The following is a 22,119-nucleotide window of genomic DNA, read 5'->3' on the forward strand; positions in this document are numbered from 1 at the left end:
TATTCTTTCCTTTGGAGAAAGCAGTTTGGAACTGGACACAAAAACCTCTCCACACTTTCTTTAATTACATGCAAGGAACAGCAATTTGCAACCTGATTTTTATCTTTTCCAGAAAAAGTCTATTACTCAGCTAGGTGTTATGTCTTTTCTGTGGCAGGGGAATTTAATTTTTACCAGGCTTTCAAAAGTTGCATTCAAAGATTTTAAGGAAATGGATTTTATTAACACCTGAGATGATGATATCACTTTTGCCCCAGGGTAGAGATATTTGGCAACCTCCAGCAAAGCCTTCTGTAAACAGCTGGATGACCTCAGTGTGACTCCTACTCACTCAGTGCAAGGGGAACTCCTTTATTTAATCTTCCTTGTAGTCTGTAAACTACAGTACAGTCTCAAAGACTGAAACCCAGCCACAGTAATCTTCAGAGCAACTACACCGCAAACCCAGATGCATGATAGATTTCTTTTGTTAGTTAAAACTGCTCTAGTATTTGAAAATGGAAAGGGATCCTGGATGAAATCTTGAGATTCTGTTTTTACTCAAAAACAACTCAGCCCTTACTCAGGCAAAACTTCCACTAGTCAAGGAAAGCTTTGTCTCAGCAAGGACCAGGTAAAATTCCTATTGATGACTACACAAGGTATAAGGTAATGGAGAAACAGCCCTCCATATGGCAATTGTCTCCAGCAGCAGCTGATTCCTGACGTACGCAGAAAACATAATAATCTCAGCTACATAGTGACACCAACCACAGTCTTTCTGGATAATGATCGTTCTTCTTGTATGTATGCATGTTACAGCATTTTCTGTAACATGCAGCAGAATCCCAAGCATCCAGCTCCCTTATTAGGTACAGCTCCTTCCTATCTGACCTCAGTCTCTTCTGATGTGAGTGGCTTTCCTCATCACACCCTGCTTCTGTGATCCTCTATCTTTGTGAAAGTTTTTGAGCTTGCTGAAAGATTTTGGGGTAAACAGGACTGTTCTGTACTCAGCAAACACCAGCAAGTCCAGGGGTTTCCCCTGTTAAAAATAGTATCTAAATAACTTCCTTCCAAGTCAACTGGGAGTAAAATCTGCTTGTAAGCTCTGCTGTAACACTTGACTAATAGAATGAATTTGTCCAATGCAGCCATTCTCATGGAAGTCAAGAGGAATCTTTCTATTGAGTTTCATGGGAGCTGGATCAGGCCTTAGAGGAAAGCAAAGCTTGAGCTGTTTGAGTGAGATTAAAGGAGGACAATGAACTAGGAGTGGCATGTAGGGGGGGAGTAGCTGACTGTGGTCATAAAAGCCAGGAAGGTTAGGCAGTGGATTACTTTAGGGCATGGCTACACTTGCAGATGTAGAGCGCTTTGAGTTAAACCAGCCTTCGTAGATCGCAGTAGGGAAAGTGCTGCAATCTGTCCACACTGACAGCTTCAAGCGCACTGGTGTGGCCACATTTGCGGCACTTGCAGCAGCATTGGGAGTGGTGCATTATGGGCAACTATCCCAGCATGCAAGTGACTGCAACATGCTTTTAAAATGGGAGGCTGGGGTGGAGTGTGATAGGGAGTGTGTTGTGTGTATGTGGGGGGAGAGAGAGTGGGTTTTTGGGGGGCTGAGAGCATGTCAGCATGCTGTCTTGTAAGTTCAGACAGCAGCAGACCTCCCCCTCCCCCCCGCCTCTCTCTCTCACACAGCATTCCCAGTAACGGCTTGCATGCCGGCTGTCAGAAATGGAGCTTTGAAAGGGCATTTCCGCATTCCTACAGGAGTTCAAAACCATGACAAGAGTGGCCACTTGACTTAAGGGGATTATGGGATGTTTCCGGAGGCCGATCAGAGTGCAGTAACGCAACACCTCGTTCCCACTGACGCCCGGGCATTGTAGCCAAGACGCAGCAAATGTTATTCCTCTCACCAAGGTGGAGTACCAGCCGCGCTGTCGCCACGGAGTCAGAGCGCTCTACGGGCCTTGCCAGTGTGGATGGGGAGTGAGCTAGTGCGCCCGGGGCTCTTTTATTGCACTGTAACTCGCAAGTGTAGCCAAGTCCTTAAAAAGAACAGTTGCTAAAGAAGTAATTAAATACACTGCCTTCCTCCCTAGAGTTGGGTTGGGGCTAATACCCAATTTGAATTCAGGTGGACGGAATTCATACCTAGCTTGAGAGCCAAAGTTCACAAATGATAATCGGTCAGCCCAAGATGTGAAGAGACATACATTTGGGGGGAGGCGGCAAACTTGGAATCCAGAATTGAATCTCATGGTTCAGGATCATTGCTGTTTTGCCATAATCACCAAAGAAAATGGTGTAATGAATGATGGTCTTGTGGTTAAGGCACTGGAGTAGAATTCCAGAGATCTGTATTCAGTCTGCAATCAGCTATACTACTGATTTCCTGTATGAGTTTGGGCAAATTGCTGCTCTGTATCTGAAAAATAGGGATGATAATAATGAATGGTTTTGTGGGGCGTGTAGTAAGACTACATTTATTTATGTTCTATCTAAGGTATTTATATGGTCTCCATCACCGTAATATCTGAGTGGCTTACAATCATTAATATATCAGGTTTCATTGTGGTAGCTGTGTTAGTCTGTATCAGCAAAAACAACGAGGAGTCCTTGTGGCAACTTAGAGACAAATTTATTTGGGCATAAGCTTTCGTGAACTAAAACCACTTCATCAGATGCGAGTGAAAAGTACAGTATAAACATTACAGCACATGAAAAGATGGGAGTTGCCTTACCAAGTGGGAGGTCAGTGCTAACGAGGCCAATTCAGTTAAGGTGGAAGTGGCCTATTCTCAACAGTTGACAAGAAGAGGTGAATATCAAGAGAGGAAAAATTACTTTTGTAGTGCTAACGAGGCCAATGCAATCAAGGTGGACGTAGCCAATTTCCAACAGTTGACAAGAAGGTGTGGGTATCAGCAGAGGGAAAATTACTTTTTGTAGTGACCCATCCACTCTCCGTCTTTATTCAGGCCTAATTTGATAGTGTCCAGTTTGCAAATTAATTCCAGTTCTTCAGTTTCTTGTTGAAGTCTGTTTTTGAAGGTTTTTGTTGTTGAAGAATTGCCACTTTTAAGTCTGTTATTGAGTATCTAGGGAGATTAAAGTGCTCTCCTACTGGTTTTTGAATGTTACAATTCTTGATGTCTGATTTGTGTCCATTTATTCTTTGCGTAGAGACTGTCTGGTTTGGCCAATATACATGTCAGAGGGGCATTGCTGGCATATATCACATTGTAGTTATCCTCACAACACCCCTGTGACATACGGATTATCATCTCCATTTAACAGATGGGAAACTGAGGCATGGAGAGACATAGGATATGTCTATACTCCAAAATAACCCTGTGGCAGCAAGTCTCAGAGCCCAGGTCTACAGACTAGGACTCATGTTATAAATAGCTATGCTGACATTCCAGCTTGGGCACTGAAGCCCAGGGAAGGGGGAGTGAGTTTCAGAGCCCAAGCATTTATGTGGCTATTTTTAGCACCACAACACAAACCCCAGTCTGTAGACCCAGGGTCTGAGACTTGCTGCAGTGGGGGTGTTTGTTTGGTTTGGTTTTATTTATTTATTTTGCTGTGTGTGGATATACCTTAAGTGACTTGCCCAAAGTAACACAGAAAGTGTTGCCATGGAGGGAACTGAACCCGGGTCTCCTGAATCCTACATTTGTGCCTTAGCCACTTGACTATCATGCCAGTCTCATCCTTCCTCTTTGTGAGGTTTTCACATCTACAGTGATGTGGGGCTACTAAGCAGATAAAGCCTTATTTTAGCAATTAAGTATGGATACATTTTTTTGAAGTGACTAAGGGTATGTCTACACAGACAACGCTTTAGCGTGACTGTGTAGTCGCAGCTCCAGTGCTGGGAGAGAGTTCTCCCAGCACTGGAATAAAACCACCTCCGCGAGGGGAATAGCTCCCAGCACTGGGAGACGCAGCTTCCAGCGCTGTAACACTATCCACAATACCGCTTTACAGGGCTGAAACTTGCATTGCTCAGGGGTGTGGTTTTTTTCATACCCTTGAGTGAAGAAAGTTTCAGCGCTGTAAGTGGCAGTGTAGACAAGGCCTAAGGCTCATTTTCAAAAGTTATAAAACATAATAAATAAGAGGAACTATATTCTCCTGCATGGCTTAATAGCTAGAAACTGATCATTTTAGTGCCAGTTTTAAAAACACTGAACTAGTTTGTCCTGTGATCTCTTGGCTCTACTGTAATTGGTCATGTGCAAGACTCAGGTTCCATTTCCAGCTGCAGCTTCTTATTCCCTACCAGGACCAGCAGAGGTTAAAAATGCTGTAAAATCAGTTGCTCTGGCCATGGAATTTCTGCAAGTCTCCAGGCCAGTGATATTCAGAGTAATTTGGCTCCTGAATCACTGAGGTCTATCTAATTCTCACAGCAAAATGACCAAGTATTATTTTATCAGTTACAATTGGTTAATAACATATCAATCAGGATGCTTTTACTAACTTAGATCAGTTAATAATTAAATCACACAGTGTTTTAATATCATGTGCTACAAAGAGCCACAGAAGACACATGAAGGAGCCACTTGTGGCTCGCGAGTCTCAGAGTATCACTGCTCTAGTCAATGAAGGAGTGGAACTGATGGCCTTTGAATGGAGACTGGTTTAGATTTTGACAGAATGATGGGGGGGGAGAAAGAGAGAGGGGAGGATCTGAGAGAAGGGGATTAATGCTGGGGAAAAAAAAAAGATCGTAAAGGGAGGATTCAGAAGAGGGGTGAGAGGACAAATCCCCAGGATAATCTGTGGCTTAGTCAATATTTAGCGGTCAATTTTTAAACGATATTGTGGCTTGATCAATATTCAATTTTGAACACTGTCCATTATAATTCAAATGTATAGAATTACAGAACTACATTATGGTGCCCAATTGGTCATATAGTTAATTTTATTTGAATATCTTATCGCCTACTCCTACACTGCAGTTAATGGCAAAACTCCCCATTGCTTTGAGGGACTGCAGGACTGGGCCCTAATCTCTCTCTCTTCCCCCCCTCCCCCCCCCAGTGTGCAGTAGTCAGACTGGTTCATGTTGTTACCTCATTGTGGGATTTCCAAAATGTGTTCAGCTGTGAGCAGAAACATGGATGGCTTGCTTTTCAGCTGCATGTCAAAGAAAAGAAAAGAAAAGCTTTGAAGTCTTTGCCCTCACTATCTATGTTTTGTGCCTGAGTAATTTATTCAGCTGAGACTCCTCAAGCAGACATGACAGGGGATAATGTGCTACTTTTTTAGTGAGCAAACAGTTTATAAAACTCAAAGGGTCTGATTCTGATCTAACTAACACCACTGTAAAACCAGTTATTTCATGGAGTTATTCGTGACTTACCTTGGTGAGATCAGAATTGGGCCCCAAAAACTGATGTCCAAAGTTATTGGCAGATTGTTACCAAAAGGATTAGAACTCCATCAGGCCTGTTTTCTGCTCTCCTGAAATGCCATTTCTGAATGTCAGGAACAATGACTCCCCTGGACTCTTATGGTTACGTCATTTTCGTAGCTTCAGTGGTAGCATGTTTGCTGGGCAGAGAGGAAGTTACAACATTCAAAAAAGGCCCTCAGAAAACCAGTATCAGTGGGGAAAGCCATTCTAATTTTAGAGCTTTTCAGTTAGTTGAAAGAGCAATAAAGAAAAAGGGAAAAAAAAAAAAAAAAACCTAACCTCATGATGCAGGGATTATGAAGTGTTGTAGCCGTGTCAGTTCCAGGATATTACAGACTGGGTAAGGTAATCTTTTATTGGACCAACTTCTGTTGCTGAGCAGGGATTGTCAATTTTAACTAGAGAAATACAGAATGTTTTTTTCTGGTGCCTAATTCCTGGTGTCACACTGAAACCCCATAAAACGTTGGTTTCATGTGGTTCTGACACAGTGCCAGAGGAAACAATGGATTAGTCTGAATTTCAGACTGAGGTGCTTGGTTTCATTCAAATCTGAAAGTGAAGAAAAACTTGGCAAGAGCCAGGCAGATTAAAACCAAAGATGTGCATCTAAAGTGAATCTGCCTAGTTTTGCAGAACTCTAGGGCCCCATCCTACTTCCACTGATGTGATAGGGCCTTTGGTTTTCATACTTATGAAGAACATAGATTATAAATGGAACATCCTGTTTCCTAGTTGTTTCAGATACAGCCGCTAAGTAAAACACAAAGATATTATCTGACTTCAAAATTAAAAAGAAGGCTGTGGTTTGTCCTGCTGATACAAACCATCTTTAAGATAAAATAACCTATTATAATGGTGTGGTAAAATAAATCTCATATTGGTGCTTCCAGGTTTTTTTATCAAAAAGAAAACAATTTTCTATTTAGTAAAATTAGTGCAAGATGCCAGATTGACACAAGTTGAGATCATGTAGTCCAGGCAGGGTATTTCCAGGTGCATTGTTCATTGCAGTTTTAAATGTCCCATGCAATGAAGTTCCAGCTACTTCCTTGGGAAAACCTTTCACATCCTAATACACCCCATTGTCAGAAAGCTTTTCCTGCTAGCTTAAATTTTCCCCTTCTTTTCTTACCTTAATTCCATCCCATTGCTCCTACATATGTCCTTGTATAAAGTAATGCCTTTTTTTCCCTTGAGGATGCTTTTATCCTTCAAATTTTTGTACTCTGATAACTTGTCCACATCTAATGTACTCTAAACAGTACTCCATGTTTTGCTCTTTGAGGCCTGATGCCCAGTTTCATCCAACCTGTACTTAGTGCAGGATCTGTTGGTGCAGTGAGCAAAGGTGTTCCCCAATTCAGCTTTTTTTGTAAGTTAGAAGAGCCTCAGGGCTGCTCTAATCTATGTCCAGCAGCTATAGCTAGAGAGGAGAGGTATCCTAATAAGGCTCCTATATCAGAGGCTGCGAGGGGGATGGCAAAGAGCGGCTGCGCTGGCTCTTCATCATATGTGGATTCTCCCTGGGCTACAGAAATTCCCAGGTAGCAAATACTGCTGTATTTCAAGTGCTTTGCACTGGTAGAGCAGCACAAATGGGCTATAATAGATTAATAAATTGGTCCTTAATTTTTCTTTATACATCAGTTCTGACTATTGATCATTTTTGTTGTTCTCTGAACTGCCTCCAATTTATATTTCTTTCTAGTAATGTGGAACAATGATTTTCTATTTAGGCTGGATCCATATAGGATCCCAAACAATGGCTTCTGAAATGAGGAGGGTCATGGGATTACACCCACACAAGGATAATATAAAAAGAACAGGAGTACTTGTGGCACATTAGAGACTAACAACTTTATTTGAGCATAAGCTTTTGTGGGTTACAGCCCACTTCATCAGATGCATAGAATGGAACATATAGTAAGAAGATATATACATACAGAAAACATGAAAAAGTGGAAGTAGCCATACCAACTGTAAGAGACTAATTAATTAAGATGAGCTATTATCAGCAGGATGAAAAAAAACTTTTGTAGTGATAATGAGGATGGCCCATTTTAGACAGTTGAGAAGAAGGTGTGAGAATACTTAACATGGGGAAATAGATTCAATATGTGTAATGACCCAGCCACTCCCAGTCTCTATTCAAACCCAAGTTAATGGTATCTAATTTGCATATTAATTCAATCTATACATCTACCAATGTAGTATATGCCATCATATGCCAGCAGTGCCCCTCTGCCATGTACATTGGTCAAACCAGACAGTCTCTAGGCAAAAGAATAAACGGACACAAATCTGACATCAGGAATCATAACATTAAAAAGTGTGAGAACACTTCAACCTCTCTGGTCACTCAGTAACAGACTTAAAGGTGGCAATTTTGCAACAGAAAAGCTTCAAAAACAGACTCCAACGAGAAACTGCTGAGCTTGAATTAATATGCAAACTAGATACGACTAACTTCGGTTTGAATAGAGACTGGGAGTGGCTGGGTCATTACACATATTGAATCTATTTCCCCATGTTAAGTATTCTCACACCTTCTTCTCAACTGTCTAAAATGGGCCATCCTGATTATCACTACAAAAGTTTTTTTTCATCCTGCTGATAATAGCTCATCTTAATTAATTAGTCTCTTACAGTTGGTATGGCTACTTCCACTTTTTCATGTTTTCTGTGTGTGTATCTTCTTACAATATGTTCCATTCTATGCATCTGATGAAGTGGGCTGTAGCCCACGAAAGCTTATGCTCATATAAATTTGTTAGTCTCTAAAGTGCCCCAAGTACTGTTCTTTTTGTGGATACAGACTAACACGGCTGCAACTCTGAAAAGGATAATATACCCACTCTAACCTGTTCCTATAAATGTAAAGGTAAAAGAAATAAATGTTCATGGATGTCTGATGTGGGATTTAAACCTCTGGGCATGGCTACACTGCACTATGAAAACTTGGGACCTTTAAATTCACACCAGCAGTGTCCCCCCAGGAGAGTTATATTGCAGCACATGAGTGCATGCTGCTACTTACAACCCCTTACTCCAAGCTGCAGGGCAGTGTAGGTATGCCCTTAGTCGTCTTGCGCACGCAGTGAGAATTATACCACAGGATCAACAAGCCACCTAAGAACCACAAACATATAGACAACCCTTTCTTGCATCCTGAGTTCTGTATAAATTAGCTCAGCCTTTACGCTCATACTGGCTTCAAAACCACAAATTTTCTGGTAGGGTTTGGGTTTTTTTTTTTTTTTTTTTCCTTGCTGACCAACTTGTATACTTCTGCTATGTGTTAGTCAGCTGTGATTTCCTGTTTTCACCTGCTGAAGTGCGTATTTTGGAAATGGAATGAGATGGAAAATATCACAAGTTGACACCCTGGTCTAGAGAACCTTTTTTTTTTTTTTATTTTTTTTTTTTTTTTATTTTTTTTTTTAAAGTGTGACCTAAACCAGGAATAACCTAACATATAACACCCTCTCAAGGCAAGTCAGATATACCAGGCTGTGGTACGTGTTTCACTGGTGATATGAGTTTGATGTTCCATGCAATCACTTCACAACAATAAGGAACCGCTGAGATACATAATAATTCTCTAAACCTACACTTTACTATTGTGATGCATTCACAGGACAAAGTGAAATAAATAATTGGCAATAAAGGATTGTGGCTCTACTCCTGCTTTCGCCAAAAACAAGTGACTTTAATGAGAGCAGGATTTTTGTATCTTTTGAAATTTGGGGGCAAGTTCTTCTTTCAGTTTCACAGGTGTTAATCTAGAATAAATCCAGTGATACACTGTCATAAATCGAGAGAGAGCAGAATTTGGTCCTCAGAGGTAAAATTTTCAAGAGCCCCTAAATGACTTAAGAGACTAAGTCTTATTTTCAAAAGTGACTTAGAACCTGATCCAAAACCCCCTGAAGCCAATGGGAGTATTTCCAGTCACTTCACTGGGCTTTGGATCAGCCCCTTGGGCATTTAATAGCTAACGCCTCATTAACAACCAATGGGACTTCAGCCCCTAGATCGCTTAGATGCCCTTGAAATTTTTACCCTGGATCTTTTGTCAGAGTAAATATTAAATCATTTCATGTTCAGTCTGTTACCCCAATATCATTTAATGGGGTTGTTTCCCCTTAAATGTGGTTTGTGAAGACACTTGTTTAATCTTAGTCTCTCATTTAAAAAAGAATAGCAATGAAGAGGTAGGCAGTGTAATCCAATACAGTAATGTCTGGGAGATGCGGGGAGAAGACTAGGGCCCTCTTCCTGGCATTGCCGCTGACTTGCTGTGTGACCTTGGGCACATCACTTCACCTTTCTCTGCCTCAGTTTCCCCCAATTGTAAAGTGGGGAAAATGACACTGATCCTCTTTTGTAAAACATGTTGGGAAGAAAGCTATATAAGAGCAAAGCATTACTATTGTTTTACACATTGTTCATAAAAACCCTGAGAGGGTTTCTTTGCACACACATTTTTGTCATGTGAGGGGGTGATCCACCCCAAATAATAATTACTATCGGCATGGCATAGTCAGTCTCTCTCTCTACATCAAGATGATGATTTACCCCTGCATCTGACTAGAAAAGTCTTTAATAGGAGGAAACCAACAGTAGTCTATAGAAATTGTTCTCAGATCCTATGAAATTTAATGAAGAATTAGTTCATAACCTAAAGAAAGACTCTATCTTATGGAATTCTAAAACTGGAGCATAATTCTCTATTCAAATCTATACAATGATTTGAAAAGACTACAAAAAAGTTATCATTTTCTATTATGTTCTATAGGACTAAGTGCACAAGGGACATATAAAGAGATGCAAAACTTAGTGCCTGGATTCCTTGGTTTTGTTCCTACCTTTGCTACTGACTGGCTGTGTGATTTTTGGGCATGTCACTGAAATTCTGTGCCTCAGTTTACCCATCCATAAAATGGCTATAACAATACACTACTACCTCACAGAGGTGCTGTGAGGTTTAACTACTGTACCTAAAGTGTTTTGAGATCCTTGGATGAAAAGTGCTATGTCCCATATGATAAGAGCAATATATTATTATTGCTAACTTATCTTTTTAAGTAACAAGTTATGCATGGTGATGACTATGAAATACATTTGTTTCAAAAATCACTTTTTATTCATCCTCAGTAATACTTAAGTCTAAATCATGTGGATAAATGCAAAGTAATGCACACTGGAAAACCTAATTCCAACTATACATGCAAAATGATGGGATCTAAATTAGCTGTTACCACTCAAGAAAGAGATCTTGAAGTCATTGTGAATAGTTCTTTGAAAACATCTGCTCAATGTGCAGAGGCAGTCAAAAAAGCTCACAGAATGTTAGGAACCATTAGAAAAGGGATAGATAATAAGATAATATCAGAATGACACAATATAAATCCATGGTATGCCCACACCTTGAATACTGTGCAGTTCTTGTCACTCTATCTCAAAAAAAGATACATTAGAACTCAAAAAGGTACAAAGAAGGGCAACAAAAATGATTGAGGGTGTGGAACAGCTTCCGAAGGAGGAGAGATTAAATAGACTGGAACCTTTGTTTGGAAAAGAGACGACTAAGGAGGGATATGATAGAGGGTTATAAAATAGTGAACGGTGTGGAGAAAGTGAGTAAGGTAGTGTTATTTACTCCTTCACATAACACAAGAATCAGGGGTCACCCAATGAAATTAATAGGCAGCAGGTTTAAAAAAACAAAAGGAAATACTTCTTCTCACAATGTACAATCAACTTGTGGAACTCATTGCCAGGGGATGTTGTGAAGGCCAAAACTACAACTGGGTTCAAAATAGAATTAGATACGTTCATGAAGAATAGGTCTATCAAAACCTATTAGCCAAGATGGTCAGGGATGCAACCCTATGGTCTGGATATTCATAGCCTCTGATGACCAGATGTCGACGACGGCATTGATCACTCGATGATTGCCTGTTTTTGTTCATTCCTTCCAAAGCAAGTGTCGGAAGACAGGATACTGGGCTAGATGGACCATTGGTGTGACCCACTATGACTGTTCTTATGTTTTTATTTAGTTAATTTAATTTAATATGTTACACTCTGACTAAGTACATTATCATTAAAAATGCTAAGTCATTTTTAGGACATTTTGTCTCCGATTAAGAGCTCATTTTCTCAGTGTAGCTGTATGGTTTATTTTATTTTATTTTTTTTAAATAATCTACAGAGGGTTTTTTTTTTTCTTATTTGTTTTGCAGGGGTATCAGTCTCTAATATTACTAATCCTGCCAGAGTGCCATTAGAGTCACCTAAACAGGAGAACATACCCTGTTATCCCACAGAAAACAAAAATAAAGCCAAAGAAAATGAGATTGGACCATCACCAGACTTACCACACTTGTGTGTGTTAGCAGTACCTAGTAAGTAAAATAACATGAGATATATTTGTTTTAATGGTAGAATGAATGTGTAGATAGGGACGATTCGCACTCCCAACACAGCATAGACACACTGTATTATGACGCAAACTCACCCTTTCCTGTGGTTTGCCTTTATTCCTGCTTATGTAACAAAGCCCTGAACTTCCTCCTGAGCTGTCTGTTCCTGATGTTTTCCTGGCAAGACCTCGTTTCTCCCTCTCTCTCTTGTCTTCAAAAGACTGAGCATTTTATATCCCTGAGCTAGAACTAAAGAGTCCCACCCTGTTAGGGTGAGTCAGAAGAACAAATCTGCACCCTTACACAATGTGCCTAGTCCTGATGGGCTGTCAACTGGTTTAGGGGACTTGAAAACAATCACAGAAACTGAACTAGTCGTACTTTTAGTATCACAAAAATAATGCATTTTCCCCATCACTGTTAATGTCATTTTCAGATCCAGTTTCTGGAGGAATCTCAGACTCACTCCCCTATCCACTACCTCCCCCAGAGGACCTTATGCACTCCCTACAATCAAATCCTCCTCATTCATCGAGTGTGAAGGTAAACCACATAGTTTAAACCCCAATTTTCTGATGACCGTGAAAATTGCCTTTCATGCCATTCTGTGTTCCTTTAATTAAAAGGAATTTGTGTGCCTCCTTCTACCTGCATAAACTGTACATCTGTTGAAAACATGGTGCCTAATTTGGATCTCACTTACTCAAGTTCTTGTTTGAAGAACTTGTGCTGACTCTGCTGACTTCAGCCTCTGAGAAGAACTGTGCTCGTTAATTCCATTGCATATTACAAAGTCTGGTATGGGAAAAGAATCCGGATGGCAACTGATTGAGAGAATTCCCAGTGTGGTTACTGATTCACAGCAGTAAAGGGGGCTTTTCACATTGTATTGTGCTGTGATCACACCAGACATGAAGTAAGGGTGGGATATTTATTTTTAGAAGTTTAAGAAAAGTTCCTAAGTGTGGTGAATTTGGGGACTCTTTTTGAGTTTAGACTTTAATCAGTATGTCCCACTAGATTCTAAAAATTTTGAAGCAGTTTACATTTTAAACCTCTAAACCTCACTGGTAATGTCCAATATAACATGATACAAGTGTTCCAGCCAGAGGAGGAGACTGCTGTACATAAATGCAATGGTTCCAAAGCTCCTTGCTGGGGAGTTAGTGTTTTGCACCTTTGTATGTTGAACAGGCTTGGGGTGTGGGAGCTGCACGCTAATATTTAAGCTATTTCTTCCTTCATACATATTGGGACTTATAATATCAAATGGAGTTGTTCATTCAGTAAAAACAAATACACAGGAGTCGCCAAACTGGAACCAATATTGGACTGGAAGAACAAAATTAAAAAAAAAAAAAAAAAGTACATCTCCATATATATATATATATATATATATATATATCATAGAACTGGAAGGGATCCCGAAAGGTCATAGAGTCCAGCCCCCTGCTTTCACTAGCAGGACCAAGTACTGATTTTGCCCCAGATCCCTAAGTGGCCCCCTCAAGGACTGAACTCACAGCCCTGAGTTTAGCAGGCCAGTGCTCAAACCACTGAGCTATCCTTTCATAATTTTGCAGTCAATGCCAGATGCTTCAGAAGTAGGTGTAAAGCTCCTATCAAGCACCTAAATACAATATTTAATGTATAACATGGAGAATATTTCTTCTTGATCCAGCTGATGATCCATTTATGCCCTGAAGCATGAGGATTGATGGTTCTTGTAACTTGACTTTTGGGTATGTCTATACTGCAATAGAAGACCTGAGCCTGGCTCGGGTCAGTTGACTGGGCTTGAGCTGTGGAGCTATAAAACTGCAGTGTAAACACTCAGGCTCGGAGATCGTATGAGTGGTGAGGGTCCCAGAGACCAGGTTCCAGCCCGAGCCCCAACGTCTATGCTGCAATTTTATAGCCCCACGAGCCCGAGTCAGCTGACGCAGGCCAGCCACAGCTGTGCCACAGATCTTTTATCGCAGTGTAGACATACCTTTAGTGTCATTCCTGATGCTATTAATTCTTTAAATAAACATCTGATCATTTTAAAAAATCCTACTTGCTAAGCTATTTATTGAGAACAAGCCAAAGTAGATGGTTAAATTGTTTATTTTATAGCTGTGTGAAACTTTAGCAATGTAACTGAAAACACTCCATAGCTGAGCTTATTTACATATCTTTGTAAACTCTAAAACTGCCCTTTCACAAAAAAGTCACAACAAGTTTAAGAATGTTTCACTTGGAAATAGGATATTTTTCAGTGAAGGACGCATTTTTGAGGCAAAGGAGTGAAATTTCTCTCTCAAATGGGCAACATTTCAATCCAAACTAAACCTCTTTTACAAGCAAAGTCTGTGCCTACAACAAAAATCACATTTTCAACTGTGTTCAATGCAAAATCCCCTATTGTGAGAAATTTTGCACAACAGCAAAACTACCAAAACTGAATTGTGAAAAACGTAGGGACTGATCATGTAGAAGAGCAGTCACAATTTCACACAACCCTGGTTTATTTTGCTATCATGGAAAAGAAATTGTGGAGTAGAAAATGAACTCAGTAGGGATGTCAACACATCACGGACAGGGCTGAAAGGAATCCTGCATGTGAATTTTCTAACTTCAGGGGATATCCATATAGGACTCACATCCTGGAGTCCTAGAAGACAAAGGGAGTTTTGCCTATGTTAGAAATACAGGACTAGTTTTTTCAGAGCCTATCCACACTACTAATTGGCCTTGGACCTGTGTTGTAATCAGGTTAGGGGGCAACTGTGTTGTAACTGGGTCCTATGACTTGGCTGTGTTTAAAAGGCCCTTAAAGTCCCTAGCAGAGAGAGAAATCCATTGTTCCAGGAAGATAAACTTGTTTTTTTTGTTATTTCTAGCCCTGTGGTTCTTCCAGTCCTCGGCAGGAAACGATTGCTGATCTCCCTAGTGGGTGCCTTTTGTGGACCCCGGGGGAAGTGATAAATGCTACCAATGGTTTCAGTGAGGAGAACCGAATTAATGAAGGTATTTTTGCTGAAGTCTACAAAGGTCAGAGACACAATGCAGTATACGTCATTAAAAGGCTCAAAGAGGCAAGTACCACCCTTCCTCCCTTTCTTCATTTATGTTTGAAGGGGAATCATTTGTTAACGTCTCCTAAACATTAACAGTTATCATTTAATACACCACAGACTAGTAATCAGATGCTGCACTATGGTATTTTTAGGAGGGTAAATGATGTCTAGTTTAAAGCAAGATCCCACAAACATTTATGCATGAGACCTTTTACCCACATGAGTAGTCCTATTGACTTCAATGGGACTACTAATGTGAGTAGTTACCTGCATGCATAATTGTTAGCAGGATAAAGTCTTTAGTTATTTATTTGCTATTCTACATATAGAAAATGTTTTGGTTCTAGTTTAAATGAAGTCCGTGCTTATGACAGTTGATTTTAGTGCTTTTTTGTGGTGTTTTTCACAGCTGGAATGTACAAGCCAGAATTCAACACAAAGATTCTTTCATACAGAAGTACAGATTTGCCTTCGGTAAGTAGCTATTTGGAAATTGGTTCTGATCACAGTGTGTCTGGGGATTAATAGATCTTTTACAAAATAACAAGAAATAATCTGATCTGTGTTAAAGGCTAAATTTTGCCCTGTACACACCGCACTGTATTGAGGATGGTGTGGATCTGTACTGACCCAGCAGAAGCTCTGGGAAGCAGCATGCCTCCATTGCCTCCAAAGTTGACCTACTTGCTGGGAGAGTGGAGCCACAGTGCCATTCCTTAAGCAGGTCCAGGGCAGCTCCTTTCTGCAGCTGAGCATCCCCTCTACTTAGTGTGGAAGGGGATGGCACTATAGCCCCACTTCCTCTCTGCTGTATTGTTAGCTTTGTGCACGCCTCAACTCAACGATGTGCAACAATTGTGATTCTGCTGTGCTCCCACGGAGAGGAGTCAGTACACAGTCTAGTTTATATGTTGTCAGTTTGATCCAGCACTGGAATTTTAAATTTTCTGTTTATTCTCATTTTACTTGCTAATATTTGTTGATATTTGGCTTCAGGTGTTGTCACATTAACATTTTACAACTAGTGGGTTTCTCACTAGAAAGTGGATATCACTGTCTGATATACCCCTACATGGATAATGGATCACTTGAAAACAGACTACAGTGTCAGGTAAGCAGAGGATTTGGGTCCTATCAAAGTACTGTATGAAAAGCATTTGTATCTCTTTGGAAAATTTTACTACGTTATTTGCGTTTTATGTAGTATTCTGCAATTTGGGAAAGATCTATATTCACATTTTCTAGGAGAATTCAACACATCCTTGCCAGTACTCAGGTGGAGAGTCTCTCTTCTTTACCTTTCCCACAGGAAGGGTAGCTTCTCTTCTTTCCTTTTCTCCCCCACCATGTGACTCATTAGCAGCAGAAAAAAGGAATATGAACAGGGGGTGAGGGATAACTCAGTGGTTTGAGCATTGGCTTACTAAATCCAGGGTTGTGAGTTCAATCCTTGAGGGGGCCACTTAGGGATCTGAGGCAAAATCAGTACTTGGTCTTGCTAGTGAAGGCAGGGGGCTGGACTCAATGACCTTTCGGGGTCCCTTCCAGTTCTATGAGATAGGTATATCTCCATATATAACATACATCAGTCACAAGTATTGGAAAGGCTGCAAGTCTTTTTACATACAAATAAATCTGTTTTCTGCCACAAGGCAGGCCATCTGTACTGAGAGTTTCTGCCATGCAGCTTCTGTCTTAAGAAAAAGGAAGCTATAAAATGTGCAGCTATACAGCACTATATGCATTAGATGTGGCAATATGTTGCTGTAAAATCAACTACAGTAACTCCTCACTTAACATTGTATGTTCCTGAAAAATGCATCTTTAAGTGAAACAATGTTAAACAAATCCAATTTTCCTAAATGCAGGGGGTTAGGTTCCAAGGAAATTTTTTTGGGGCAGACAAAAGGTATTATATACTGTACAGTGGAGGGGAGGTGCCCCTGGCTTACCCCTGGGGCTCAGGGCTGGGGGTGAAGGGTCTGGGAGGGAGTTAGGGTGTGGGAGGATGCTCAGGGTGGGGGTGCGGGGTCTGGGAGGGAGTTAGGGTGTGGGAGGATGCTCAGGGTGGGGGTGCGGGGTCTGGGAGGGAGTTAGGGTGCAGGAGGATGCTCAGGGTGGGAGTGCGGGGTCTGGGAGGGAGTTAGGGTGCGGGAGGGCACTCAGGATGGGGATGTTGGAGGAGGCTCAGGGCTGGGGCAGGCAGGAGGTGCAGAGCACTTACCTGGGGCAGCTCCTGTTTGGTGCAGGTGGCTCTGCGCAGTGTGGCACCGCCCCCATTGCCTCGATTCTGGGAGCTGTCCCCTCTTTCCCCCCCCCCCCCCGCCCCCCCCGGGCAGGCAGGGCCACCTGGAACGCAGGGGCTTTAGGGGCTGCAGGGCCCTGGGCTAAGGTGGCCCCGGGCCCTGGTCTGCAGTTCTAAAGCCCCTTCCGGAATGCAGCCCTGTGAGCACGGGCCGGAGGACTCAGGAGGGGCAGCCGCGCAGCCAGCGGCTGGAGAGAAGCGGCGCTTTCCCCTTCAAAGCGCCACTTCTCTCTAGCCGGCTTTGAAGGGGAAAACGCCGCTTCTCTCCAGCCGCTGGCTGCGCGGCTGCCCCTCCTGAGTCCTCCGGCCCGTGCTCGCAGGGCTGCATTCCGAAAGGGGCTTTAGAACTGCAGACCAGGGCCCGGGGCCACCTTAGCCCGGGGCCCTGCAGCCCCTAAGGCCTCTGCATTCCGGGTGGCCCTGCCTGCTGGGGGCGGTGGGAGGGGGCAGCTTCCCCGCTTCCCCCCTCCCTCCCTCCCTCCCTCCCTTAAAGTCCTAAGCACCGCCAAACAGTTGTTTGGCAGCGGGGGAAGTGTTGGGAAGGAGGGGGAGGAGGCAGAGAAGAGGAACTTGTGCAATGCTCCCTTGTAAAGTCAGCCAAATGACGTTACAAGGGAGCACTGCACAACTTTAAACGAGTATGTTCCCTAATGGAACAGCAACATAACTTTGAAACAACATTAAGCGGGAGGATGGTAAGTGAGGAGTTACTGTACAGTGTTCGATTGTGTCAGAGTCCTGTGTTGAAATACAGTATGACGTCAGCTGCTTTAGGGGGAACAGCTTATGAGATGCTCAAATTCTTTGTTCGAGCACTGTGCAGGGGAACCAGCAGGGCAATGGAAAGGACACTTGTGAATTCTTCAATAGGAACATAGGATTTACTGAACCAGATTGGATGAGTGTCCTGCCTCCAGCAGTGGCCAATACCTTGTGTTCCAGAGGAAAGTGATCTCTGCCTCACCTGTACCATCATCATGTAATGCATCACGCCGAGGGTGCAGTGCTGTATGTGGAGGGCGGAAGGATTCCTTCCTGGCCCCCGCATAATTGGTTTCTGCCCTGAAGCATGAGATTTGTTTACTCCATCTTGCTTCCAGTTAGGTTAGTGAGTGTTTTGCCAATGCCTACAGCGAGGGAAGGGGAAGGTCTCTTGCTTGTAAAACTAACACTGTTTTATGCTTCCTTCCATAAAAAGAAAAACATACCAACCCTCTTCCTCCTTTTCTTCCAGGTTGGTTCCATGCCATTAACATGGGAGAACCGCATCACAATTTCTATAGGACTTATCCGAGCCATTCAGTATCTCCATAACTTTGGAATTCTGCATGGGAATGTCAAGAGGTAGGGTTGCTGGCTTATCGACATATCTGCAACTCTCTGTCATTCAACTGTTTCCAGAATTTCAAAAAACAGAAATGTCTGAAAGTCTTCCAGTCTGCATATGAGCTAGGAATCATTCCTCATACACATCTGCTTCCTGTTATCTCTTGCTCTTTTGGATGTCTCCCCTCCACATTTCATTTACCTCTTCTTTTTTTTTTTTTTTTTTAATGTGGTAAAAGTATATTCTTCTGAAGTGGGTTTTTTTAGCACATTCCCTTCCATTTCCCCCCATATGTAAAATTTCAAATATTCCCCATAACATTCCAGTATTGGAGAGTTGTTTGTTCCCTGAAAGTCTTAGGGCTGTTCTGTACATGAAAGTTGTACCATCTTAACTATATCTATAGATTTAAAGTGGTACCACCATCCACCCCTCTAGTGTGCATGCAGTTATATCACTATAAAGGTGTTTATACTGGTACAGCTACTCCCATAAGGAAGGGGAATAAGTTGTATCCGTATAAGGCACTTTGTTACTGCTGTAACTGTAACCATAGAAGGGTTATACTGATTTGGCTATTTTGATTTAAAAAAAAACTAAAAAACTTACCCCATGTGATATTAAATTTGTGCATAGACCCGGCCTTACTCTTATACAAAATAATGTTTACAGCTTTGCCTTAAAATACACATTCTGTTAGTTCTTTTTAACCTTTGTGTTTCCAAGTTTGATCAGAGTTTAGGAATGCAAGTTCAAAGACAGCTGATTTTTTTTTTCCCCTCAGATTACCATAAACTCCCCATTGTGCTCAACCATCTGTTTAACTCCACTCTCCAATGTTCTTCTCCCACTGGTGTTAATGGAATCCTAGAATTCCAGGTGAAAAAGACCTAAGGGGTGACTAGATCAGTCTACAAGTACCTACTTAGGGGACAGAAATTTGATAATGGGCTCTTCAATCTAGCAGACAACGATATAATGAGATTCAATGGCTGGAAGTTGAAGCTAGACAAATTCACACTGAAAATGGAGTGCACATTTTTAACAGTGAGGGTAATTAACTGGAAACGCTTACCAAGGGTTGTGTTGATTCTCATCACAGGCAATCTTTTAAATTAAGATTGGATGTTTTTCTAAGATATGCTTCAGTACAAACAGGAATTAATTCAGGGAAGTCCATCAGCCTGTGTTATCCAGGAGGTCAGGCTTGATCACAATGGTCCCTTCTGGCCTTAGAATCTATTAATCTATTAGGTCAAAATGTACATTTGCTTGTGCCCTACAGCATGCGACCTTTCATGGTATAACCTGTGATATATGCTTTTCCTGTAATAATCAGAAAAAATGCATTTCCAATTTTGTCAGGCAATGCTTTTTGTATTCACATGCAGCTGGAAAGCAGAGTGCTCCTGTTCTTTGTGATGGCAGAAAGGTTTTAAATTACAGAAATGCTGGTCTTTTTGCTTTGTTTTATATCATGGGGCCATGTCCTGAGTTCCTTACTCAGTTCTGATGAGGCAAAACTCATTTTGAGGTCATTTGGAGTCCATTGTGGTCGCAGAATTTGGACTGAGTAAATGCTGAGAAAAGAACTCAGGATTTGCCTGACACACTGTGATCTTTCCAGAGAAAGGGGGGGCGGGGGGGAGGGAGGAACGATTTCAGATCTCTTCAACAGAGGAGTTCACTATAGTCCGTAAAACTGTTTAACTAAAAATCAAATGGGCCAAATTAATCCCTGATGACCCATGGTTTTCGAGGAACTTAGACCAGGAATGAATATGACCCTATATATTTGCTAACAAACAATAAAATGTATACAACAAAACAATGTAGAATTAGATTAGATGGGAGGAAAACACTGCTATTGTCTGACTTTATTAAAAAAAAACATTCTGGTCTATGATAGCTTTACTAAAGCTTGATTTATATCTCAATTCACTAACCTTTCAACATACAAGACTGGAATCTAAAAGAGAATTTGCATAAAGAAGCTCTTAAATTTACTTTCTAAAATCACATATTACCATAAGACTCTACATTCAGGTGTGAATGGATTGATCACTATTGGTATTTGCCTTACTTTATGCAGCTCCAATGTTTTGCTGGATGAAAACTTCACACCAAAACTTGGACATTCAGGTCTCCGACTGTATTCTGTGGAAAAAAAATCAGACTATGCTATGATGAAAACCAAAGTTTTACAAGCTTCCCTCACTTACCTGCCAGAAGATTTTGTCAGGCATGGACAGCTAACACAAAAAATTGACATCTTTAGTTGTGGAATAGTAAGTTGTCCTTTTTTTTAAAGCTTTGTTATTACAGTTTGCAGATATCGAGTTATATTCTGTGCACATAGTTTTTTCTCATATATCTGATCAAGTTTTTCTAACATAAGACACTCAGATCAGCTGGACATTTAATATCCATTCAATAATAACCAATGCAAGAAATCCAAATTCTGCCCTGAAAAGTATACATGCGACTCCCATTTGGATAACATAATTCGATGGAATGGCTATTAGGGAAAAACCCAGTTGCAGTCTACAGGGTCTTTTCTGCAGAGTTTAGTGTTTATAAATAGGAACAAAAGGAGTTTAACATCATCAGAAAAAAACTTCCCAGCTTGTGGTGTACCCAAGTCCTGTGATCCTAGCTCTGGATCCCTGATCTTCCCAAAGGTGTTCTTCCTACTTTGTTTCCCAAGAAACCAATTGATACGCCTTCATATCAACACATGTGAAAGGAGAGGAGGAAACTGTGTTGAAGTAATCCATAATGAATATAGGTTTAGGTAGTGCCTTGTATCTTGTTAGAGAGCCATCCACACATATTCAAGGTCAGAGTATGACATATAATCTCAAAAGTGTGGTTATGATCAATTCAGTACCATGTAGTATTGTTGGGTGCTCGCAGTCAGAAAAATGGATATGTGAACGTTACCACCTTATTCAGTAAAGATACCAGTTTTGTCTGTGTGTTCAAGTCATATGTGCTGACTTCGCTGAATGTTGCAGACATGGTTTTTAATCCTGTTCATCCTCCAAATCCAATACAGTGTGGGTTAGAATGAGATGGATTATACTCTGCTTTATGCAACATCTACAAAATTATCACTACATTGAGCTGCAAAATCTTTATTACTGGTTATGATGGAAGAAGCAGAAAGAGCATACCTTGGTTCTCAGTTCCCTTGTTCAATTTGCAGTATTGGACTTTGGAAAAATCATCTTTTGATTTGAAAACTCGGCAAACGTGGTATAGAAGCCATTGAGAAAGAATAAATATGATGGCCTACAACATCATTTTTTAAAATTCAAGTTGTACTTTAAATTTTCATTTTTATATAGGTTATTGTTACATCTATTCAGTGAACCCTATAGAACAGAATGACCTTCTACAGCCCCTACAGTGTAATATATAAAGATAGGGCCAAACCACAAAATTTGGATTTGGATCTGTACCTGGTTCCAAACTCTCTCAAAGGTTATTCGGATCTGGAGTGTTGGTTTGTGCCCATCTTGTCTAAGAATGTAGGAAAAATGGCTTAAAATGCTCTAACGGGTAAATAT

At 41.1% G+C, this 22,119-nt stretch overlaps 2 protein-coding genes across 3 annotated transcripts in view; one reads left to right on the plus strand and one right to left on the minus strand.

Annotated features, from left to right (window-relative positions):
* LOC128840852 (uncharacterized) overlaps positions 1-20,696 on the minus strand; it is a 78,795-nt gene extending 58,099 nt beyond the window's left edge. Inside the window, exon 1 of the mRNA XM_054035337.1 lies at positions 20,631-20,696. The gene's annotated coding sequence lies outside the window, so the exon portion shown is untranslated. The remainder of the gene's footprint in view (positions 1-20,630) is intronic.
* Positions 1-22,119, plus strand: part of IRAK2 (interleukin 1 receptor associated kinase 2) — a 36,757-nt gene that overhangs the window by 7,635 nt on the left and 7,003 nt on the right. The window contains exons 3-9 of one of the 2 annotated variants that reach the window (XM_054035335.1): positions 11,674-11,835; positions 12,290-12,396; positions 14,739-14,933; positions 15,325-15,389; positions 15,912-16,026; positions 18,455-18,564; positions 20,640-20,835. In XM_054035335.1, the coding sequence (XP_053891310.1) occupies positions 11,674-11,835; positions 12,290-12,396; positions 14,739-14,933; positions 15,325-15,389; positions 15,912-16,026; positions 18,455-18,564; positions 20,640-20,835 (950 nt within the window). The remainder of the gene's footprint in view (positions 1-11,673; positions 11,836-12,289; positions 12,397-14,738; positions 14,934-15,324; positions 15,390-15,911; positions 16,027-18,454; positions 18,565-20,639; positions 20,836-22,119) is intronic. The other variant, XM_054035336.1, reaches the window with a different exon arrangement.

Source organism: Malaclemys terrapin, chromosome 7, assembly GCF_027887155.1.
Source record: "Malaclemys terrapin pileata isolate rMalTer1 chromosome 7, rMalTer1.hap1, whole genome shotgun sequence".
Lineage (NCBI taxonomy): Eukaryota > Metazoa > Chordata > Testudines > Emydidae > Malaclemys > Malaclemys terrapin.